Source organism: Astyanax mexicanus, chromosome 4, assembly GCF_023375975.1.
Source record: "Astyanax mexicanus isolate ESR-SI-001 chromosome 4, AstMex3_surface, whole genome shotgun sequence".
Lineage (NCBI taxonomy): Eukaryota > Metazoa > Chordata > Actinopteri > Characiformes > Acestrorhamphidae > Astyanax > Astyanax mexicanus.
The window spans coordinates 18,084,903-18,105,871 of NC_064411.1; the positions used below are offsets into that span (position 1 = coordinate 18,084,903).

Consider the following 20,969-nt stretch of genomic DNA (forward strand, 5'->3'; position numbering starts at 1 on the left):
CTTAGTGCTTCCTTCTCATTTGCATTTCTAACTGCATACGCTGGTATTCGTTTTTACAGCTAGAATCGAACATGGACAGTTTCCATACCAAGATGGAAATGATCTGTGTTTTCGTGAATAACACTATAGACATACGGCAAAAATGAAAACATTATCTAAAATATGACAATAAGGTCATACACAGACTATAAAAATGTTTGAATAATGTGTCAACATTTACGCCTACGTGCTGTATGTTGTGCCCCCCCCTTGGAACAGGAAAAAAAAGTAGATTTATAATGGATGTGTGTAGGTTTTCTGTTAAAGACTGATGGAGTCACTGATGTAGGAGGTTGTTTAATGCTGACCAGGTTTTTATGTGTTCATGAGTTCTGTTTTTGAGAGATGCAGATATTTTTTCCATTTCTATGTGTTCTGTGAGTGAGTTTTTCAATTGACTGATGGTGATTTTTTTCCCTTGATTTCCAGTTTGTGTGAATTGTTTTTTTGGCGATGGTTAGCACCACCAAAAGTGCTCTGCTTTCCTCCTGGTTTAGGTTTGTGGTTCATGTGTTAAGCAGGCAGAGTGATGGGGATGGAGAGATTGGCTGTTTAAATAGTGGAGTTAGCCGAGTTATAACAAGCTGCCAGAAGTGTTTGATTGGTGGGCAGTACCATAGAGCATGTATGTAATTGTCTGGAGTGTTTAGTGAGCAGTGTATGCAGATTTCTGAATCTCCTTGTCCCATTTTATGTAACTTTTGCTTAGTGTAGTGAACCCTGTGAATGACTTTATATTGTATAAGGTGAAGGTTAGTATTGTTAGTCATGGTTAGGGTTGCAGTGGTAACCGGTTTCACGGTATACCGTGGTATTAAAATGCACGGTTATCATACCGTGTGTGTTTGCTTATTACCGGTAAAACGCAAGCCAGCGGTGAAAGTCACCCGCGCATGCGCAACTCTGCTCCGCTTCAGCTACTCAGCACACAGCGGTGAGAATGGCAGAAAGTGCATCAGACTAGAGCTTAGATTCTCTGCCCGAACCAGACCTGACCCGAGGACCGACCCGAAATCGGGTCCGTTCGGGCCGAGATTTCCCACCACATTCCTCGGGCCGGGTCGGGTTGGGCTCCAGAAAATAGTCTGAGATGTAGGCATCTGTTTTTTAATTATATATTTTATTTTTAAATAAAGCTCTGGTGTGATAATCACAATGTTAATGCTAAGTAACCAATTATTATTGTTAATGAAAACGAACCAAATAACGAAAACTGAAAGTGAAACTTAACTAACTTATTTATAAGCGCTGTTTTCACTCCCGCAGTTCTACAGCGGGAGGTGTTGTGCCGATTCTGTCCGCGAAGCGGGAGTCGGATTGAGCAGGGAGTCGGATTCGGCATAACAGCGGCAGCACGGCTGCACCTCGCGGCCCGCGGTGTTAGTTGTAAGCGCTCGCGCTAGCCGCAAAATACGACAGAAAACACTGAGAAACTGCAGAATTATGAATTGGACTAAAATGAGCACGAGGAGATAAAAGAGAACCTTTACCTGTGAGTAGCTCACATCAGAACACGCAAATCTCTCTCTCTCTCTCTGTCTCTCTCTCTCTCTGTCTCTCTCTCTCGCACGTGAACTTCTCCGCACTGTGTTTAGCTGTTTTTAAAAATCATTTTAATTAAATAATAGTTCTATGCTTCTATGTTAGTGTTAATTAACATAATTCTGATCATATTTCGCTCATTCAAACAGCCTGAAAACAGACTTGTAATCTTGTAATCAACAAGCTTGTAATCAATGTGGCCGTAAAGTCACAGCTAAAGGAGGAAATACATCAAACCTGTTCTCCCATCTCCGAGAACACCACCCCGCTGTGCAGCGCAAAGTATGTGTTCAGTTTATAATTTTACCTAAATAACCTAAATAAAACCTCTTAGTAGTCGTGCACAACCCATGCGGTAAGCGCCCGCAAAAGCGCTGAGTTATCCGAAATTTGGGCACACAGGTACAGGCGTGAAGTGCGTGCTACGATGGATTCACGTGTCCGTGTAAAGGTCCTGGCCGGACTGGATGTGAAAGACGCCATTCATTTACATGCGTTAATTTTCAAATTCTGACGTGCCTGTTTTTCATATGTTGAAGGTTTTAAGGTGTGAAAGCCTTAAAATAGAAATCTCTATTGTGAGGATCATGTCAGAAATAAATCCCCTCTTTCTGCAGTATCTGGTTATATACCAACTTTTTTTATATATATATATACACTCTTAATGCCCTTAAGAGTAGTGGAAAAACATGGTTTCCTTCACCTGATGGTGTAGTTTCTACAATAAATAGTTAATTGAACAAAAAAACTTTGTTGTAATTTCTTTAAGGGTCAGTTTAATAATATATGTAACAAACTGTGATACCGTGATAACCGTGATACCGCGGTATTTTCTGAGACGGTTATCATACCGTGAAAATCTCATACCGTTGCAACCCTAGTCATGGTAAATGTGTTTTCCATAATGTTTCTCCAGAAATCAGCATTGGGGGTAATTAAGATATCTTCTTCACATTTTTATTGGGATAGCCACTGTTTGGTCTAATTTGAATAAAAGCCTATATATTTTTGATAGAATTTTGTCTGAAGAAGAGATAATAAGGAATTCTGAAATTGGTGGGCCAGTAAGTTTTAGTATTGCGAATTTTGCGAAAACTGGTTCCTCTCAATGCTATATTTCTGGGTTAGATGTGAGAAAGTAGCCGAGTTATTGTTGTGTAGAACGTGGTGTAAATGTGTAATACCTTTTTCTTTCCATTTTTGTAGTTTTGGGTTTTTTTGGTGGCGGGAAGTCGGGGTTGTGCCATATGGGTGAGTATTTAGTGGGTGCAAGTCTAGTGTTTGTTTTCTTGTGAATTTTCCACCAAGCTGTCAGAGTCAAAGATATCTTTTGAAACAAGGGTGGCGATTGATTGTTGTGCTAATAAATGGTAAGTCTGAGATTTGTATTTCATTAATTGATGTTTGTTCTACTTTTCTCCATATTTCATCAGTTTGATTTGGTTTTATCCATTTAATAATGTACTTTAATTGGTTTGCAGAGAGGTATTGTTGGAAATTTGGAGCTTCTAGGCCTCCCTGAGTTCTTTGTTTTTGTAATGTGGTTAATTTGATTCTGGGTGGTTTATTTTTCCAGTAGAATTTAGAGATGATGAAGGTTTTAAACCAGGTCGGTGTAGGTTAATGGGAATCCTTGAGAAGAGGTAGTTTAATTTAGGTAATATAGTAATTTTGATTGTGGATATTGGTAGGATAGTGGTAGGTTCATCCAGCGTTGGATATCATTGTTGATGGTTGTGAGTAGTGGTCTAAAATGAAGTGTGTGCAGCTCAGACAGCTCAGAACTTTAATGCCCAGGTATGTGATGTGTTCAGTGCACATAGGGATAGGGAGTGACTGAACTGCTGTGTTTGATAAGTTCATGTTAAATGGTAGAACGGTGGATGTAGACCAGTTAATGGAATAATCTGAGATTTTAGAGAATGTTTTAATTATTTGTGTAGTCTGAGGAATTGAGGAGTGGGTTTTGTAGAAATAGTAGAATATCATCTGCATAAAGGCTGATTTTTTGTTCGGTAGTGTAGGTATGGATACCTTTTGATATTTGGGCATTGTCGTATAGCTGCTGCTAATGGTTCTATGAAAATAGAGAACAGTAGAGGAGAGAGTGGGCTAGGGGTGTGCGATATTGGAAAAAAAATCGATATCTGTAATTTTGCCGATACTGATATTAACCGATATTTTGCATTATTTATAAATGTGTTTGTAAAAGCTTGTACTAGCTTCAACTAAAATTATATAAAAAAATGCTTACACATCATATTAATGTAAACAATTTAAGGCAATTTATTTACCTGACACAAATAACAAAAAACATTTAAATTAACAGTGTAAATATCAGTGCAAATATGTGCAAGGCATGTGGTACACCTGATTTTCTTTGAAAAAATGTACACAAAGATAAACAACAATCAACAAGAGCTTTTTCAACACATTTTAAAATGATAACAAATTTATCAATGTGTTTGATGTTTGGTAATTTCTGCAGCATACAAATAAAATGAGAAACAATATGTATTGCACGTTCACAAACAATTAAACAACTGTGACATTTTCTTGCATTTGTAAACCAGTAACATACTTGTAAACAATATGTATTGCACATTTATAAAAAAAATTAAACTACCGTAACATTTTCTTGCATTTGTAAACCAATCACACACTTGTTAACAATATGTGTTGCAAACAACATCCACAGTTTGCAGACAAAAAGGAAATGGTCTTAGAAAAAAGCAGCCTTTTTCAGCATCAGTTGTGACATTAAATGAACTTCTTAGGATTTACCTTAAGTTGTGTGACAAAATCACCAGCCTGTCCACAGCGTCTGGCTTTAGGGCAGCACGGTTACAAGTTACAATGTTTCCTCCAGTGCTGAAAACCCTCTCAGAAGGACTGCTTGAGGCAGGGATGCACAGGTACTTTTTTGCAAGTTTACCCAGTCTGGGGAAGTTTACTTCTTGCATTTTCCACCAGTCAAGTGGATTTACATCACGGTCCACTTCAGGTATCATCAAGTAGCTCTTCATTTCCTTTTCAATCATGGTGTCCAGAGACTCACCTTCTTTGGATTCCTTTGTTTTCTTGAAATAACTGCCAAAAAGACTTTTTTGTCTTTTTCGCTGGCACTCCTGTGTCATCATCTGCTCCAGCTTCTGCAGCTGGTGCCTGAGCTGAAGCTGTTGAGGGACCTGCAGTATGGCTGTCTTCTGCTGTTTCCATAGCCAAAAGTTCTGCTGTAGCTGTTGTCGCAATGGCTTTGATTTTGTCATCATCATTGAAGCGATTTTTGAACCGGGGGTCAAGTGTTGAAGCCAGACTCAAAGGTTCATCCACACAGTCCTCTGTGTACTTTGTGTTCAGGTACTCGAGGATGGTTTGTTTGATTTTTTTTGGTTAGGTCTGTGTCATCAGATTTCACCACCAGGACTTCAGTGTTAAACAAGGCAAGGACAGGTTTAAGGTAAGAAACTGTTACAAGTTTCTCACCTGAAAGAGCATCTGTGAACTCTAGAAGAGGCCCAAGTGCTTTGCTGACTGCCTCAAGCACCTCAACATCCTGCCATGTAGGGACAAGGTGCCTTTGTTTTTTCTCCAGCCAACACATGACGAATGGCCTTTTCTTGTTCAAGGAATCTTTCTATCATGCGCTGTCTTGAGCCCCATCTGGTTGGTGACTCTGTGATGAGTTTATGCTCCGAAAGCTTCAGCTGCTCTTGTGCATCGGCAAGTGCTTTCTTCTTTTTCCAGCTATTGGAAAAGGCTCCAACCACCTTCTTGCAAATCCCAATGGCTCTGTCTATTCTAGGATCCCACATGCTCCTTTCTAAAAAATGAAATATATACAGAAAAAAATTTACTGCACTAAATTCAAAATATGCAAGTATAACATTGAAACCTATTACATATTACCTTATATTTTGAATATGTGTAATATTTAAAATATTTTCATTTGCATACAAAAACAACTTTGCTTTATGTTTATGTACCTTCTGAATCTTTTCATGTTTAGTCACACTACTGTGTCAGGCCCGTCCAGCCAAGCCAAGCACTCTATGCCCAAATAAGGACATTCCCCTAATTAGAGCAGGCACACACACACTCTGAGAAGCACTCCATGCCCAAATAAGGACTTCCTCTAATCAGGGCACGCACACGCAGCCATCCAGCCCTGATTTAGAGATCAGATTCACCTGGGCAGAGTTGCTTAAAAGCACGCTGTTTCTCTCTGCTGTCACCGAGTATTGGTCGCTCACATGGTCTGTGTTTCCTTGTGGTTCCAGCCTGTTTGCATCTCTACAAAGCGTTCTTATTCCCAAGCCTGTTTCGCCCTAGTTCCTGGTGTTTCCCTGGACTCCTCCCTGCTTAAGTATCCCTGTTTAATTTATTGTGTTTGTTTGCCCAGTTTACTTTTTAGTCTAGCTGTTTTCCTAAGCTCTGCTTAGCAGTTTTCTGTCATTTTTTAGTCTAGTGCTCCCATTGTTTTTCCCCATTCCCCATACTACTTCCTGGTTATATTGTTTTGGCAGTTTCACTTATTCCTTGTTTCTTTAGTCCCTGTTTCTTTTGGCCCAGTCCAGTTTGCTTTGTCAGTTTTTATATTTGTTTCCTATTTTGCCCAACTTTAGTGTGTTGCTCTATTCAACTTTATTATTGTAGTTTTGTTGTTTATTTTTAATTAAATTCTACTGCTTCGTTTTTACATCCCAGCAGTGTCTCTTATTTCCTTTTTGCCTGTTAAGTCAGGCATGACATACTGTAGTAAATCATATATTACTTGTAAGTATAACTTTGGTTGCATTGTGTTAGTTACTCACCAATAGCAATATGAAGTCTGTGTCCAAAGCAAGGAAGCCTCTTCCATTTGTTTATCCGTAGTGCACTGACAACATTAGCCCCACTATCTGTTGTTGTACACACCATTTGGTCTTCTTGCAGCGACCAAGACGCCAGTGCATCTTTCAGACCTTGGGCAATAAACTCGCCTGTGTGATCTTCTGGAAAGTATGATGTTTGCAAACAGTAGCTTTTCAGTTGCCAAGATTCGTCAATGAAATGCGCGGCCACAGAGGTATGGCTCTGATGTTCTGCTTGACCATAAATCTGCCGTGGTTGCAAAATGTGCAACGTCTTTTAGCTTATGCTCCAGAGTTTGGCGACATGATTCATACAGCTTATGCAGAGCAGTGTGACTGAAATATTTTTGACCAGGCAGTTTATATCTTGGGTCCAGAGTGTTTAATAGTTGTTTGAAGCCATCTCTCTCAACAACATGAACGGGAATCATGTCTTTAGCGATGTAATTTGTGACTGCATTTGTTTTCTCTTGCCATCTGCTGCCTTTTTTGTCGTAGGGCATTTTTCTGGTGAGTGACTCCGCTAAAGTTTGCTCAGTTTGTGTTTTGGGTAACGTTACCTTAGATGGTTAAGGCTGGGCAGCAGGCTCCCGAAGCTTTTCATACTCCTCATACTCTTTGCGATGAGGGTGATATTAAATTTCTGATATTAGCTATAATAGAATTGCTGGTTAAAAAATAGTCAATGCGAGAATATGAGTGGTAGTCTGGAGAATAGAAAGAAAACTCTTCAGTGTTTGGGTTTTTGAGGCGCCAACCATCGCTGAACCCAAAGTCTGTCATGTATTGTTTAATGATATCTGTTGAATGCCAGTAACGTGTATTGTGTGCCATAGTTAATCTGTCTATACATGGGTCAATGATTGAATTAAAGTCACCTCCAATTATAATTGTGGAATCTGATATATTGTTTATATGGTTGTAAAACTCATGAAAGAAGGATGGATTATAAATGTTGGGGCCATACAAACTTGCTATTGTTAAGGGTGTGTTGCTGATGTTGATGTTAATTATGATTTATCTACCTGTGTCTGATATAGTATGTGTGAAGGGGATTTTTTGGTTTATTAGTATTGATACTCCTCTTTGTTTGGAGTTATAGTAGGCTGAGAATATATGGGTGAATTGTGGTGATCTGAGCTTATGATGATTTGATTCTGATAGATGTGTTTGTTGTAGTAAACAAATGTCTGCCTTTAGTGAAGTGAGATGGTTTAGTACCTTGACTTGCTTAATCTGTGTCCCGATACCACGAATGTTCTAGGTTATAAATTTAAGTGAAGACATGTTGTGATGTACAGATTAATAATGTTTATCAATGATATGATATGAGTGTGCAGATGTTTGAGGATATTTTCTGGTGTTTGGGGGATGGAGTGAAAACAAAAATGCATTTTTCGGATCTGAGATATATAGTAGTAATAAAATAGAGGTTGGTGCAAAGAGATAGTACAGAAAGGAGTGATTAAATTCAAACAAAGTAGAAGAGACATAACATAAGATAAAAAGTGTTGGATTTGGTGTGACATACGTGTTATGACATTGAGACGTTGCATGCATCAAGTTATTGCTAAGTGGTTCCTTGTGCTTTTTATGGGATTTTGTGAACGGATTAATGTGTGTGCATTAGTATATTTGCGGGTGCGTGTGTATTTGCGCGTAATGGATGGATGGATGAGGTGGCATGAGGAGTTTTAATAAACAAGTAAATATTAACAAAATAAAAAATATAGAATCATAAACAACGTCCTTTGGTCTATCTTGCACATGTTTAAAAATGAACATTATAAATATCATTTTTGTAATTTTTTACATTTTAGAGTAAAATTCTCATTTCCGCAACATGTCCGTATCAGAATTTCGGTACACTGTTTGGTAATTGTAATATTTAAACATTAAAAAACAAAAAAACTTAAATGCATTTCATACTACAAACACTTTTAGTAAATAAACATAAACAAAATTACATTGAAAAGTAAAAACAATAAAATTAATAAAGAAAAGGAATGTGTCCAACACTAATTTTCTCATCCTCCGCAACAATTTTCAATCATTGTTTAAATCCACAAGGAACTTACATTTTCAAGGCGTTTTCAACATTAGGGAAGACATTGGCCATGACACTCAAGATGGCTACCATGTAAGCAGTTCTTCTCATATGTTTCTGGATAAAAGTTCAAAGATTGCTCATCAACTTGTCTGCACGACATTTTCATTGTCATTACCGATATATCGAGTTTTGAGCCTACAGTTTGAAGTTACAGTTTGTATTTTTGATTATAATATAGTATATTAAGGTCTAAATGGACACTGTGAGTGAAAATTTATCCAGCCCTCATGGTGCCTTTACAGTTAGCATGAAAGTTTAAAGTCACTCATCCTCCGCAACTGAATTCTCACTTACCGCTACATTTCAATACCTGTTGCAGTGATGAGATGCACTGTTTCGGTAATGAGAATTTGATTAGGAAGCATAATACAGATGCCTTTATTACTTCCAGATTGTCATAACATGAGCGCTACCCTGAACATTTTCTCCAGTAGACCATTCTAACTTAGCTATTGCAAACCACCAGTAGAGGTCACTAATGTTCTGTCTTATCTGGCCTGAAACTAAATCTAATTCCGTACACAGAATTAGATGTTAGACCACATAACTAAAGAGCTTTTTTTCCATCTTTGATATATTTTATTGTAATATGCGATGTGTGTTTGTTTACAGGCAGGTAGCTATTGAGAAAAGAAAGGCAGCAGCAAAAGCAAGGCTGTCAAAGTTTAGGGAGAACATTTACAGGAAAAATTACAACATTTAGAAAAACAAACACACACATACTCAACGACACAGACAGTTGTTCCAGTTGGAGTTACTTTCACATGATATTATTTGTGTACAGTCCATTCTAAGGAACTGAACAAAAACTGGAATGGATATCATAATTTCATATTTGCTATTTCCAGTGGGAAAATAAAGACAACACGTGATCTGACCAAAAAGTACCATGACGAAAAGAAAAAGCAACGGAGGAAAAAAAGTCTGCCAGATATTACAGAACTGACATATGCCGGACATATGGGCAAAACACAAAAAACTACATAAAATGACTAAAAATAAAAGTTTTTTCTTAGTAGGCATACAATGCTGGATGGTGCATAAGGATAGACAAGATTTCAGAGTTTCTGAGAGGTCTTTCTTTGACATTTGTTGAATGGTTTCCAGTAGTTAAATGAGCTGTTTTATTAATGAAGGTACTGTAGTCTACATGAAAGATTCTTTTGATATGCAAATGTTTGCATTGTAAATTGTCTTAAATAATATGAATTGTTCTTGAAAATAAACATTCTTTTCATAATGTAGCATTGTGTGTAAGTGTAAGCTAATAAGTCTTCCTAAACCCTTGCTTAACTGTGAATAAACTGAACTGCTTAACTTTGATTAAAAAATGTGCATTTTTATCATATATCAGATGTCATATCAAACTGCGGTAATGATACATTTTTGTGGACTTCATCTATAAAATGCTAATAAAATATGCAATAAAATGGAACAAATGTTCTGACCTTAATCTTAAATCCTCAAAAGGAAATTTGTCGTTAAATGCATTTTGAAAAATTTCATACTGGATGTCCTCTGAATCAGGATTTTGTGAGAATGACCCGAGTAAGTGGGAGTGGAAGAAAGAGAAAGAATGAGAGAAAAAGTAAAGTTTAGGGGAAATATATATACATTATGGATCAATTTTATGAGGTTATTTGAGTATTGACCTATATATTAGAGATCGTGCAACGAGAGCACAACGCGCATGAGAGAGAGAGAGACAGAGAGTGCACAAACGTAAGTGCCCGGAGAGAGAGAGAGAGAGAGACCGCTATTTAGTTACAGTTAAAGAAATTTAGAACAGCCAGGGAGTTATGTTTTTGTCCTGATATAGCTGTGCATCAACATAAAGTTTGTTGACAGCGACAACGCTTTTTCCCTTCTTTTATGAGTTCTTTCCTCACGGCGAACAGTTCTCTGCGTCTGTCAAGGATTTCACGGGGGAATGGGTTGTTAATTCCCAGGTCTGTTCCTCTAAGTTCCCTTCCTTTGCTCATGATGAGATCTTTATGTTTATAATGCTAGGCCTTAGCCTAACATTTTGATTGTGGATTTAATTTTTTTGTGTAAAACGTTTGGCACAAAATTCACTCCATAAAATATCCACTATAAAAACGTGCGTCTTATGAAAAACAAGTGTGATTAATCACAGAATTTTGGCATGTTTAATTGGATTCGATTGACACCACTAGAAATTCATGTATAAATGTGTAAATATTCAGTTGTTTACCATGATGATAACATATCACACAAGAAAAAGTGTTTAGCAAAAGTCAGAGTATAACAAACAAACAAATACGAGTCTTCTGCAGTTGTCTAAAGAATGTCCAACTTGAATGAACATTTGAGATATATCACACAAGTTGTGATGCACAAGCAAAAACAATTTTAGCAAAAGTTAATATGAACTCAATTCTTTGGTCCACATCAATGCTAATGCCGTATTCTCAGAGATGCTTACTGTTGAGGTTTGGGTTTCATGAATTTGTTAATCTGTGTCAAAGCGATAAAGTTTAGTTTTCTTTTTTTTTTCGATTTTGAAGTGTTATTTAAAAAAAGAGACTTACTAATATCAAAGTGCATTATCTTCCTCAGTCTGCAATGTTGTCTTTCTTTCTTTCTTTTTTTCTTTCACTCACTCACACATTCTCTTGCTCTGTCTGCAGATTATCTGGTTGTATGATCACGGAGAAAGGCTGTTGTTCTCTGGCTTCAGCTCTAATTGCGAACCCCTCCCACCTGAAAGAGCTGGATCTGACCTACAACCACCCAGGAGAGTCAGGCGTGAAGCTGCTTTCTGCCAGACTGGAGGATCAACACTGCAAACTGGAGAAACTCGGGTAGGTCTGAACTGATAATTATATTATCAACTTATTGTAAGATAAATATTGTTGTACATGTTGTACATTTTTGTCACTCTCGATATTGCCTGTTGTGCTTTTTCCTGTGTTTGCGCTGTGCCTCACAGGAAAGCAAAGTGTTGAGAAAGTTACGGGTTAAATCTGTGAAACACATTGCATTGTGGGACCTGTAGTAAATCTAGTTGTAGTCACCAGGTAAACACGGTGGAGCAGCATGTAACCTTCATTCTGTCATTCTGTCTTATTTTTGTTTACACAGCCACTGTTAATTGTTTTATGCCCAAGCTATCTGCACTGAATGCCAAGTACTTCACTGTAATTCTGTTTTGGCTCATCTTTCTGTTGGTAAAAAGAACCAAGGTTTAGGTTTTACTCCAGAACAGGTGGAAAAGTTTAGCTGGTTCTGGTCATGGAGCCAGTGATGGAGAGCTGCCCTGAGCATCGAGTCAGGAGAAAAGTTACAAGATTAAAACTGATCCCCACTAACTTTATACACACTGAGAGTCAAGCATCCCAGCAACCAGCCCATCTCTGTATGGTAAAAATAATCAGTGACTGCAAAACCAGAATCCTTTCTGAACACTTAGGGCCCTAACCTACACCCTGTGCAAGGTGGTCTTGATGCTTATTGCTATCTTACTCCCACCAACAGTATATTTTCATGCTCTTCACCTGTCTTGTTTAAACATCAATGGTGATTTTGAATATATCTACGCGGATGAAAAACATTGGACAGGTATACATGCTTTTTGCACATTTTGAGCCTCTTTTGAGCAACTTTTCCTATCGTAAAGACACAGTGACACACCCTAAATCAAGTTGAATGATGCCCGGCTGACAGCTCACCTACGGATCACTAAAATAGAGCCCTTAATTTCTAAAGAGATCCCATTAATGTGATTGAGTTGGTTTGTTGGCTTTATTTAAAAATGTTGCCTTTGTTACATTTAACATTTTTGAAGTTTTCTAATGACCAGTGGCATAAAATAATTTTTAAATCATGATAAAATACTTTTTGCACAACAATTCCTTGAAAATGTATGGTCCAATAAAAACAGTTGTTGTGACAGGAGTACACTCAGGTATGAATATGAATGCAAAAAACATACTTTAGTAAAGTTTAACCCTTTTCTGCAAGCCCACAAGAAACTGCCATTTTATCTTATTTAGAGAAGTTAATCTTCCGTTTTTAATCTGATTTTATGCAGTGTGCATTGCAGTTCCGTACTTTACCACATGAGGTCACTAATTTCCGCTCTCTCAAATGTTCGCTCGTTTTCATGCAAAGTATTTCTTTATAAATCAGTTTCTAAAAATATCACACTGTGCTGATTTCTGTGTGTGTGTGTGTGTGTGTGTGTGTGTTTAGAGTGGAACATGGAGGGAAGATCCGAATCAAACCCGGATTAAAAAAATGTAAGTTACACACACACACACACACACACTACAAACAAACAATACACACACACACTCGCATACACACACACACACACACATACACTAAAACAAACACTACACACACACACACACACACTACATACAATCAGTACACACACACAAAGTACAAACACGAACACACTACATACAATCAATACACACAAACACTACACACACACACACACTACATACAATAAGTACACACACACAAACACTACATACACACACTACATACACCCAATATACACCCAAATACACATACAATACATACACTCATTACAAACACACTACATACACACATACACTGTATACAAACACTACACACACGTACACTACGTACACACAATAAACACACACAATACACACAAACACTACACACTAAACATTACACTACACACACACTAAATACACACACTAAATATAACACTGCACACACATACACTAAATATAACACTACACACACTAAATATAACACTAAATATAACACTACACACACTAAATATAACACTACACACACTAAATATAACACTGCACACACACTAAATATAACACTACACACACTAAATATAACACTACACACACTAAATATAACACTACACACACTAAATATAACACTACACACACACTAAATATAACACTACACATTAGGGATGGAACGGTACAGTGTGGCCACGGTTCGGTTCATATCGCGGTTCTTGGGCCACGGTTTCGGTTCTGTTTTGATATATATTAATATTATCTAGCTCCAACATGCAGCACGTTTTTAGCCCTTTCTATTTCAAATCAACAAGGTGCTCCTACTCACACTTTCAGAGCCAATTAATAAAGTCACAGATTAATTCAAATCACAATATCTATTATTAAAAAGGAGCACTTATTCTTACCATTAGTCAAAAACAGGTAACTGAATCACACTGTGCTTTATCTGCTGACTGTCTTTTACCTTGATTATCAAACTCAACGCTGAAGCCAAAATGTCCCGAACAGCAGATTTATAAGATGACGGCGCCTCTTCAAATATCCTTTTCTCCGTTTAGCGTTCACTGGCCCTGATCACGCAGCTGAGAAAGTTTTGTTTAATTAGTCCTCAAATCTTCAGCGTTTGCCTTCAGAGCTGATTTGCTCCTGGAAAATTCAGAAAACAGTCCGATTGGTTGTTGCATGGTTGTGCAGAGACACGCCGACAGAAGTAATATATAAAAAACTATCAACTATAAAATATAATATACTTAAAATCTGCACAGTAACTATAAGTTATTATTAGTTATATTTATATCTGACATTTATAAGGATTTAAATTTATGTTCAGTACACAGACTTAATAACTGTAGCTTAATATAGCAGTTATAGGCAAGGGCGTAGGAGCGGGCTTGATATTGTGGGGGACACATTTGCAAATATGAACCAAAGCCCACACTATAGTTTCCTAGAACAACATTTGTGGAATTATTTTTTATCACAAATAATCTTTTTTTCTGTATTTTGTTTATAAATAGTTACATCCAATAAAAGGTGATTTTACAGCCTAAACATGTTACTCCACATTACATTTACTGTTGTTAGAAAAAAATTATGCATCCAATGTCTGAATTATATACATAGTACAAAAACTGATCAGTTATCACCTAATATTTAAAATAATATAACAGTATTGGTTATTATTATTATTATTATGTATTGTATGTCAATTCTGTTGTATATTTACATTTTCTTTGGTTCCTGCGCTTTTATGTTTTTTTTTTACTGAGAGCACTTCTTTCTACTGAGAGAATGTAACTACGTTTCCTAGAGATTTTTGGCAGAAGGTAATATAAACGTCAGGACATGTGGTCTTACTGTGAACTACATATGAACAGAAGTCAGGTTAGATCAGTGTTTCTTAACCCTGTTCTTACATATTCTACTGCATATTAACACTGTTCTGCATATTCTACAGCTTCCTCTGTTTAAAGGCACTTTAATAAAGTAAGTGGTGGTATGATGTGTCTAATAAACTGCTGAATATACATAATGATTCATTTAGGATCCATAGGGGGCTAAGAGATTTTAACAGGTTAACTCAATAAATGATTGTTTATTAGGTGATCAGTTGGATCTGATGGAAAACACAGTTTTAGGGCAGTGATGATCAGGGTTAAGAAACTGCTTTAAACCACCAACATTACCCAGTGTTGTACTAAATTCTGTCTATCCTCTACATCCAGCTTCTAGCTAACTGCAATCCTACATTAATAAACAGTTTGAAAATGAAACAGTGATTAGCTGATCAGGTACAGGGCAAGCTGAACATTACGTACCGTATTTTTCGGACTATAAGGCGCACCGTATTATAAGGCGCACGATGAGTGAACGGTCTATTTTTAGTGTTAGTCCATACACAAGGCGCACTGGATTATAAGGCGCACTAAATGTCTCTTAAGCATGTCTCTTAACTGGAGCCATTTCACGGTCCTTACACACACACCGTAAGACTATGTTGAAGCACAGTTAGTATTACTCCGCTACGCTCCTGACAACGGTAGCCGTAACGCTCCGACAGACCATAATATTACTATGTTGAAGCACAGCAAATACCGTATTACTCCGCGACGCTCCTGACAACGGTAGCCGCAACGCTCCGACAGACCATAATATTATGTTGAAGCACAGCAAGTACGTATTACTCCGCGACGCTCCTGACAACGGTAGCCGCAACGCTCCGACAGACCATAATATTATGTTGAAGCAAAGCAAGTACCGCATTACTCCGCGAGGCTTCTGACTATAATAGCGTGTTGTGCCGAATTCGGTGAATAAAACGGTTTTAAAACAGAGATAAAGATTGGATAAGTTTCATTTCTGGATGAAGTGATTTCCAGCGCTGTTTGGATGTAACTGTGGATTACTTGAGACTGGATTGATGGATTCTCTTTAGTCTGGACGCGTTTTGAAGGTAGGACCTGTGGCTGAGCGCGGGTGTGTGTTCGGGGGGTGGCGGCAGTGACCGGAGGTTACCCCAGGACAAAAGGAGAGCCTTTTATTACTGGAAACATGCGCTCTGACGCAGCTCTAATTCATGAAACATACATCCTACAGTAAAAGCACAGTTCTGGAATCCGGAGAGCCAGACGGTTCGAATGGTGTATGACATGACCGCATTCGATGAAATATGGACGAACGATAAACGCAAATATGAGAGTTATGAATTATTAAAATCATAACCAAGGCATATTTCGCCCTAAATGTTTATTTTCTGAAAGGATATTCCGCTAAATAGGCTAAATAGCTCAAAAGCAGAGATTCTAAGCTTTAAAATGGTATTGGATGTCTATATTGAACCTGTAACTGTTCATAACTATTCAGAAACACAGCCAGTTATGAAATATTAAATATTTCTGGCCCGCCGGTGGGCCAGCGCGTGTTAAGAGGTTAACTTTACTTAGAAGTGGGCGCTAAAAAGAAACAGTTTGTGCTATTACCCCAGAACGGGTGGAAAGGAAAGTTTACCGGCACCTTGTTCTGGCCACGGAGCTACAGTGGAAACTAGCTACCCTGAGCCACAGCCGAGAGGCAGTACGGCAGTCAAAGGTAACCGCGCGCTAGCCCAAGAGGGGGATCTTTTTCTGGCGTGTGCTGCACAACAGAGCGCCGTGTACCACATAAAATCGAGGTCAGTAAACACAAGCAAAATCCATACACAAGGCGCACTGCATTATAAGGCGCAATGACGATTTTTGGGAAAAAATAAGTATTTTAAGTGCGCCTTATAGCCCGAAAAATACGGTAGATAGTTTTTTGAAGGTAATTCCAAAGTTAAGCTAACTCACTAACACAGCTGCAGTTTATTAATCACAGTGGGGTTTAACTGTGTGCTGATTCAGAGACGTGTATTTTTAACCAGCTATCAGAAACATATCATCACAGTTTACATGATTAGATACCGTTACCTTTCTTTTAGAAAAAAAAAATCACCGTATATCCATATCTTAAAATCAGCTGCAGCCGATCCCACTGCTAAATCTCACAGCGAGGGAGGGGCTTCCCCCCACCAACATACTGACACCTCCGCGCGCCGCAAAAACAGCAAGCTGATTGGCTGTTTCTCCTGAGAGGCGGAACTTAATTCCTGAACCGGCTCCGTGATTGGTCCGGTCTGTCTCCTCATTAATAGCACAGCTGAGCTGAGCGAAACAATATCATTTTTGGGGGGGACAAATCCACCTGTTTCTAATATTGGGTGGGACACTAAATATAACACTACACACTAAATATATCACTACACACACACACTAAATATAACACTACACACACTAAATATAACACTACACACCAAATATAACACTACACACTAAATATATCACTAAATATAACACTAAATATAACACTACACACTAAATATATCACTACACACACTAAATATAACACTACACACTAAATATAACACTAAATATAACACTAAATATAACACTACACACTAAATATATCACTACACACACTAAATATAACACTACACACTAAATATAACACTAAATATAACACTAAATATAACACTACACACTAAATATATCACTACACACTAAATATATCACTACACACACTAAATATAACACTACACACACACACTAAATATAACACTAAATATAACACTAAATATAACACTACACACTAAATATATTACTACACACACACTAAATATAACACTACACACACTAAATATAACACTACACACCAAATATAACACTAAATATAACACTACACACTAAATATATCACTACACACACACACACTAAATATAACACTACACACTAAATATATCACTACACACACACTAAATATAACACTACACACACTAAATATAACACTACACACCAAATATAACACTAAATATAACACTACACACTAAATATATCACTACACACACACTAAATATAACACTACACACTAAATATAACACTACACACACTAAATATAACACTAAATATAACACTACACACACTAAATATAACACTACTCACACTAAATACACTCTGTGTGTGTTCTTGTGTTCAGGGTTCTGTGATTTCACTCTGGATCTGAACACAGCGCAGTGTTATCTCTCTCTGAGTGAGGAGAACAGGAGGGTGGAGTTTAGAGAGGAGCTGCAGTCGTATCCTGATCATCCAGAGAGATTTGATGTGTGGCCGCAGGTTCTGAGTAGAGAGAGAGTTACTGGTGTTACTGGACGCTGTTACTGGGAGGCTGAGTGGAGCGGAGGAGGAGCTGTTGTAGCTCTGAGTTATAAAACCATCAGCAGGAAAGGAGAAGGATCAGACTGTAGGTTTGGAGAGAATATAAACTCCTGGAGTCTGATCTGCACTAATAACAGTTACTCTGTTCATCACAATAATAACAGAGCTGATCTCTCCACTCCTCCCTCCGGCTGTAGGAGAGTAGGAGTGTATGTGGACTGTCCCTCCGGCACTCTGTCCTTCTACAGAGTCTCCTCTGATACACACTCACCCTCACACTCACCCTCACACACACCCTCACACTCACCCTCACACACTCTCACACACTTACATACATTCTACACCACCTTCACTCAGCCCCTCTATGCAGGTTTTAGGGTTTATGGTTCTGGCTCCTCATTGTGTCTGTGTAAGATAGAATAACCCTGTGTGTGTGTGTATTTGTGTGTATGAGAGAGGGAGAATGTGTGTATAAATATATATATGTAAATATTTTATATAGATGATTTTGTACATTTTCCAGAACGTTTATTTTAGTTACTGTTCTCTTTATTCACTACTGTTATCACTTATTCTGTACTTATTGTTAATTATTGTTTTATTTTGTTGTAAAACAGATTCATATTAATAAAGCTAAATAAATGAAGAAAGGTGAAACTGGAAAGGTGAAGAGGAGACTGGTGATTTTTTGTGTGTTTGGTTTGTGTGGGGCAGATTAGGGTGGAAGTTGGAGTCGAGCTTGGTGATGTAATTAATTGTGTTAAAAAAATAATAGAGCGTTACTGATCCCACATTAATCACGTGAATTAACACATTAACAGCTCTAGTTTCCTTTTGAATTAAGATCTCAGTTCATTTATTTTCCTTTCACTTTTCTGTGAATAATAATAACAAATGATTCTCTGTTTTTGTTATTTATTCATTTATTTATTTATTCATTAGGAACTGATTATGCCTGACTTCCAAAATTATGCTTAATTGGATATTTTATATGGGGGAAAACCTACACTTATGTATTTGGAGTTTAGACATCCATGTTTGGATTTTCTCAGGGTTTGGATTTCTTCACAGCATTAAACTGCTGCTCTGTAATTTCCATTTTTATCTCTAATTGGTTTTAGTTTCCTACAACCAGTTTAAATATTTTATTCATCAGTTCATTGGAGGGTAAATTCCATGTATAGATTTAAAATGTATTTCTTTATATTTAAGGGAATATAATAAAAGGAGATTTTAAATTGTTTATTCGGGTAGCTCACATCTCAGTTTTTATCAGGGTTATAAAATGGAATGTTATTTTGCTGAAACTCGGGTATTAAATTACCAAATACTTCCTCAACAAAGTATTATTGTATCTTTGGTGTAAGAACTAGACTGTCTTGTAATTTGGGATATGAGGTGTAAACCTAGTTATTTTTAATGAATTTATTAAGAACAGTAGGAATATTTTGTGTTTTATGATTTAACAGAACCATTCAAATTGTGCTTATAATATAAAATATAAATTAATATAATTTATATATATTATTGCATTAATTCTATGAGTTGTAGAATTGACCATATTTGTTTATTCAACCTCCATTAATATAGATTTTCTCCTTTTAGCTTTAATTTTAATGACATCACAAACACAATGCATTTAATCCAGATGGTGTGTGGGGTTTGTGTTCAGATGAGGGAACAGATAATTGTGAATCTTACTGATGTTCATAAACTCTCATCTCAAAATAAAGAGACTTGAGATCTGTTCTTTCATGATAAAAATGCAGCAGGGGGCGGTACTGGTTTTTAAAAGTTTAATATTATGGTGGAAGTTGGAGTCAAGTTTGGTGGTGTAATTAACATTTCTGTTTTTTGGTCTTTTGCTTGTCGTAGTTTCTCATCTTGTCTTGTCTTGTCTTGTCCATGACAGCATCCATCCCTGAACAAAGCTGCAGTACAGTCCACTGAAGTCCTGCATCATTCTGTAGTTCTCGTATGGCTTCAAGCGTTTTTGTCTCTGTGAGGAAAATTAATGAGCTTTTTAAAAACTGTCCTCCGTCACATTCTGTAGTAAATAAATCTGTTCAGAACCCTGTAGGTTTTATTCTGTGTACATTTATCTCCTAAACATGACTGGGTCCTCTGAATTACGAGATCGTTTAAGAGTCATAATGAGAAAAATTAGCATAATTTTTTTTCTCTAAAAATTAGATTAGTTAGCGAACTCCGGCCGTATGTTTACAGCATATTTACACACAGCTGATCAAACTAATGAACAAACTGCCCTTATTGAGGAGAGCTGAGAGTGTTATAGCAGGAAATCAATAACCCAGCAGCACAGAATTACCCTAGAACCAGCTTTAAACACTATAACACGTTTTAACATTTACTCTCTTTATTATGCAGTGAATTAAATTAGAGATGTTTGTTGCTTCTGGCTCGTTGTTACAATTTGTCCTTATAACAGGTTTCAGTGGGGAAAAAACACATTAAGCCTTTTTATGTTAATTTTTTTTAGACTATGGCTCTTTAGTTAGCTAAGTTAGCTCTGTGGTTCTGGAGTAACTCTGTTCTTCTATTTTTCCTGCTGTATCACTCAGCTCGTCTCACAGAGGGCAGATAGTTAATTGATTAGTTAGTTGTTAGTTGATTATTCGGATCAGCTGTGCTGTAATTAGTCTAAATTAATGACCGTAATTAAATAATAAACACAGCGGGGAAGCTGCTCCTGAACTGAGCCACTGAGCAGCTAAAGCTCATTTTCTCTTATTATTTTAAAGCTCTAACACAGGCTACACTGCTCAACATCACCAGACTGAAAGTGTTTTCACCTGTTTAAATACTTCAATGATCCTCTATATTTCCATTTTCTAAAACGAATGTTTTTTATTCAGTAAATTCACTAGCATTACTGCTACTGATGCTGGAGTTACACATAGAGCTCGTTTAAAAT

The 20,969-nt window shown here is 37.2% G+C and overlaps 3 protein-coding genes across 5 annotated transcripts in view; 2 read left to right on the plus strand and 1 right to left on the minus strand.

The window, feature by feature from the left end:
• The window catches only part of LOC111188495 (NLR family CARD domain-containing protein 3-like), a 35,992-nt gene extending 17,420 nt beyond the window's left edge, over positions 1-18,572 (plus strand). The window contains exons 10-12 of the mRNA XM_049477102.1: positions 11,196-11,369; positions 12,760-12,806; positions 17,856-18,572. Of these exons, the coding sequence (XP_049333059.1) occupies positions 11,196-11,369; positions 12,760-12,806; positions 17,856-18,457 (823 nt within the window). The 3' untranslated portion in view covers positions 18,458-18,572. The remainder of the gene's footprint in view (positions 1-11,195; positions 11,370-12,759; positions 12,807-17,855) is intronic.
• Positions 1-20,969, plus strand: part of LOC125801385 (zinc finger protein 239-like) — a 187,417-nt gene that overhangs the window by 129,124 nt on the left and 37,324 nt on the right. The window lies entirely within an intron of this gene.
• The window catches only part of LOC125801268 (zinc finger protein 239-like), a 305,512-nt gene that overhangs the window by 67,618 nt on the left and 216,925 nt on the right, over positions 1-20,969 (minus strand). The gene's annotated exons all lie outside the window — the stretch shown is intronic.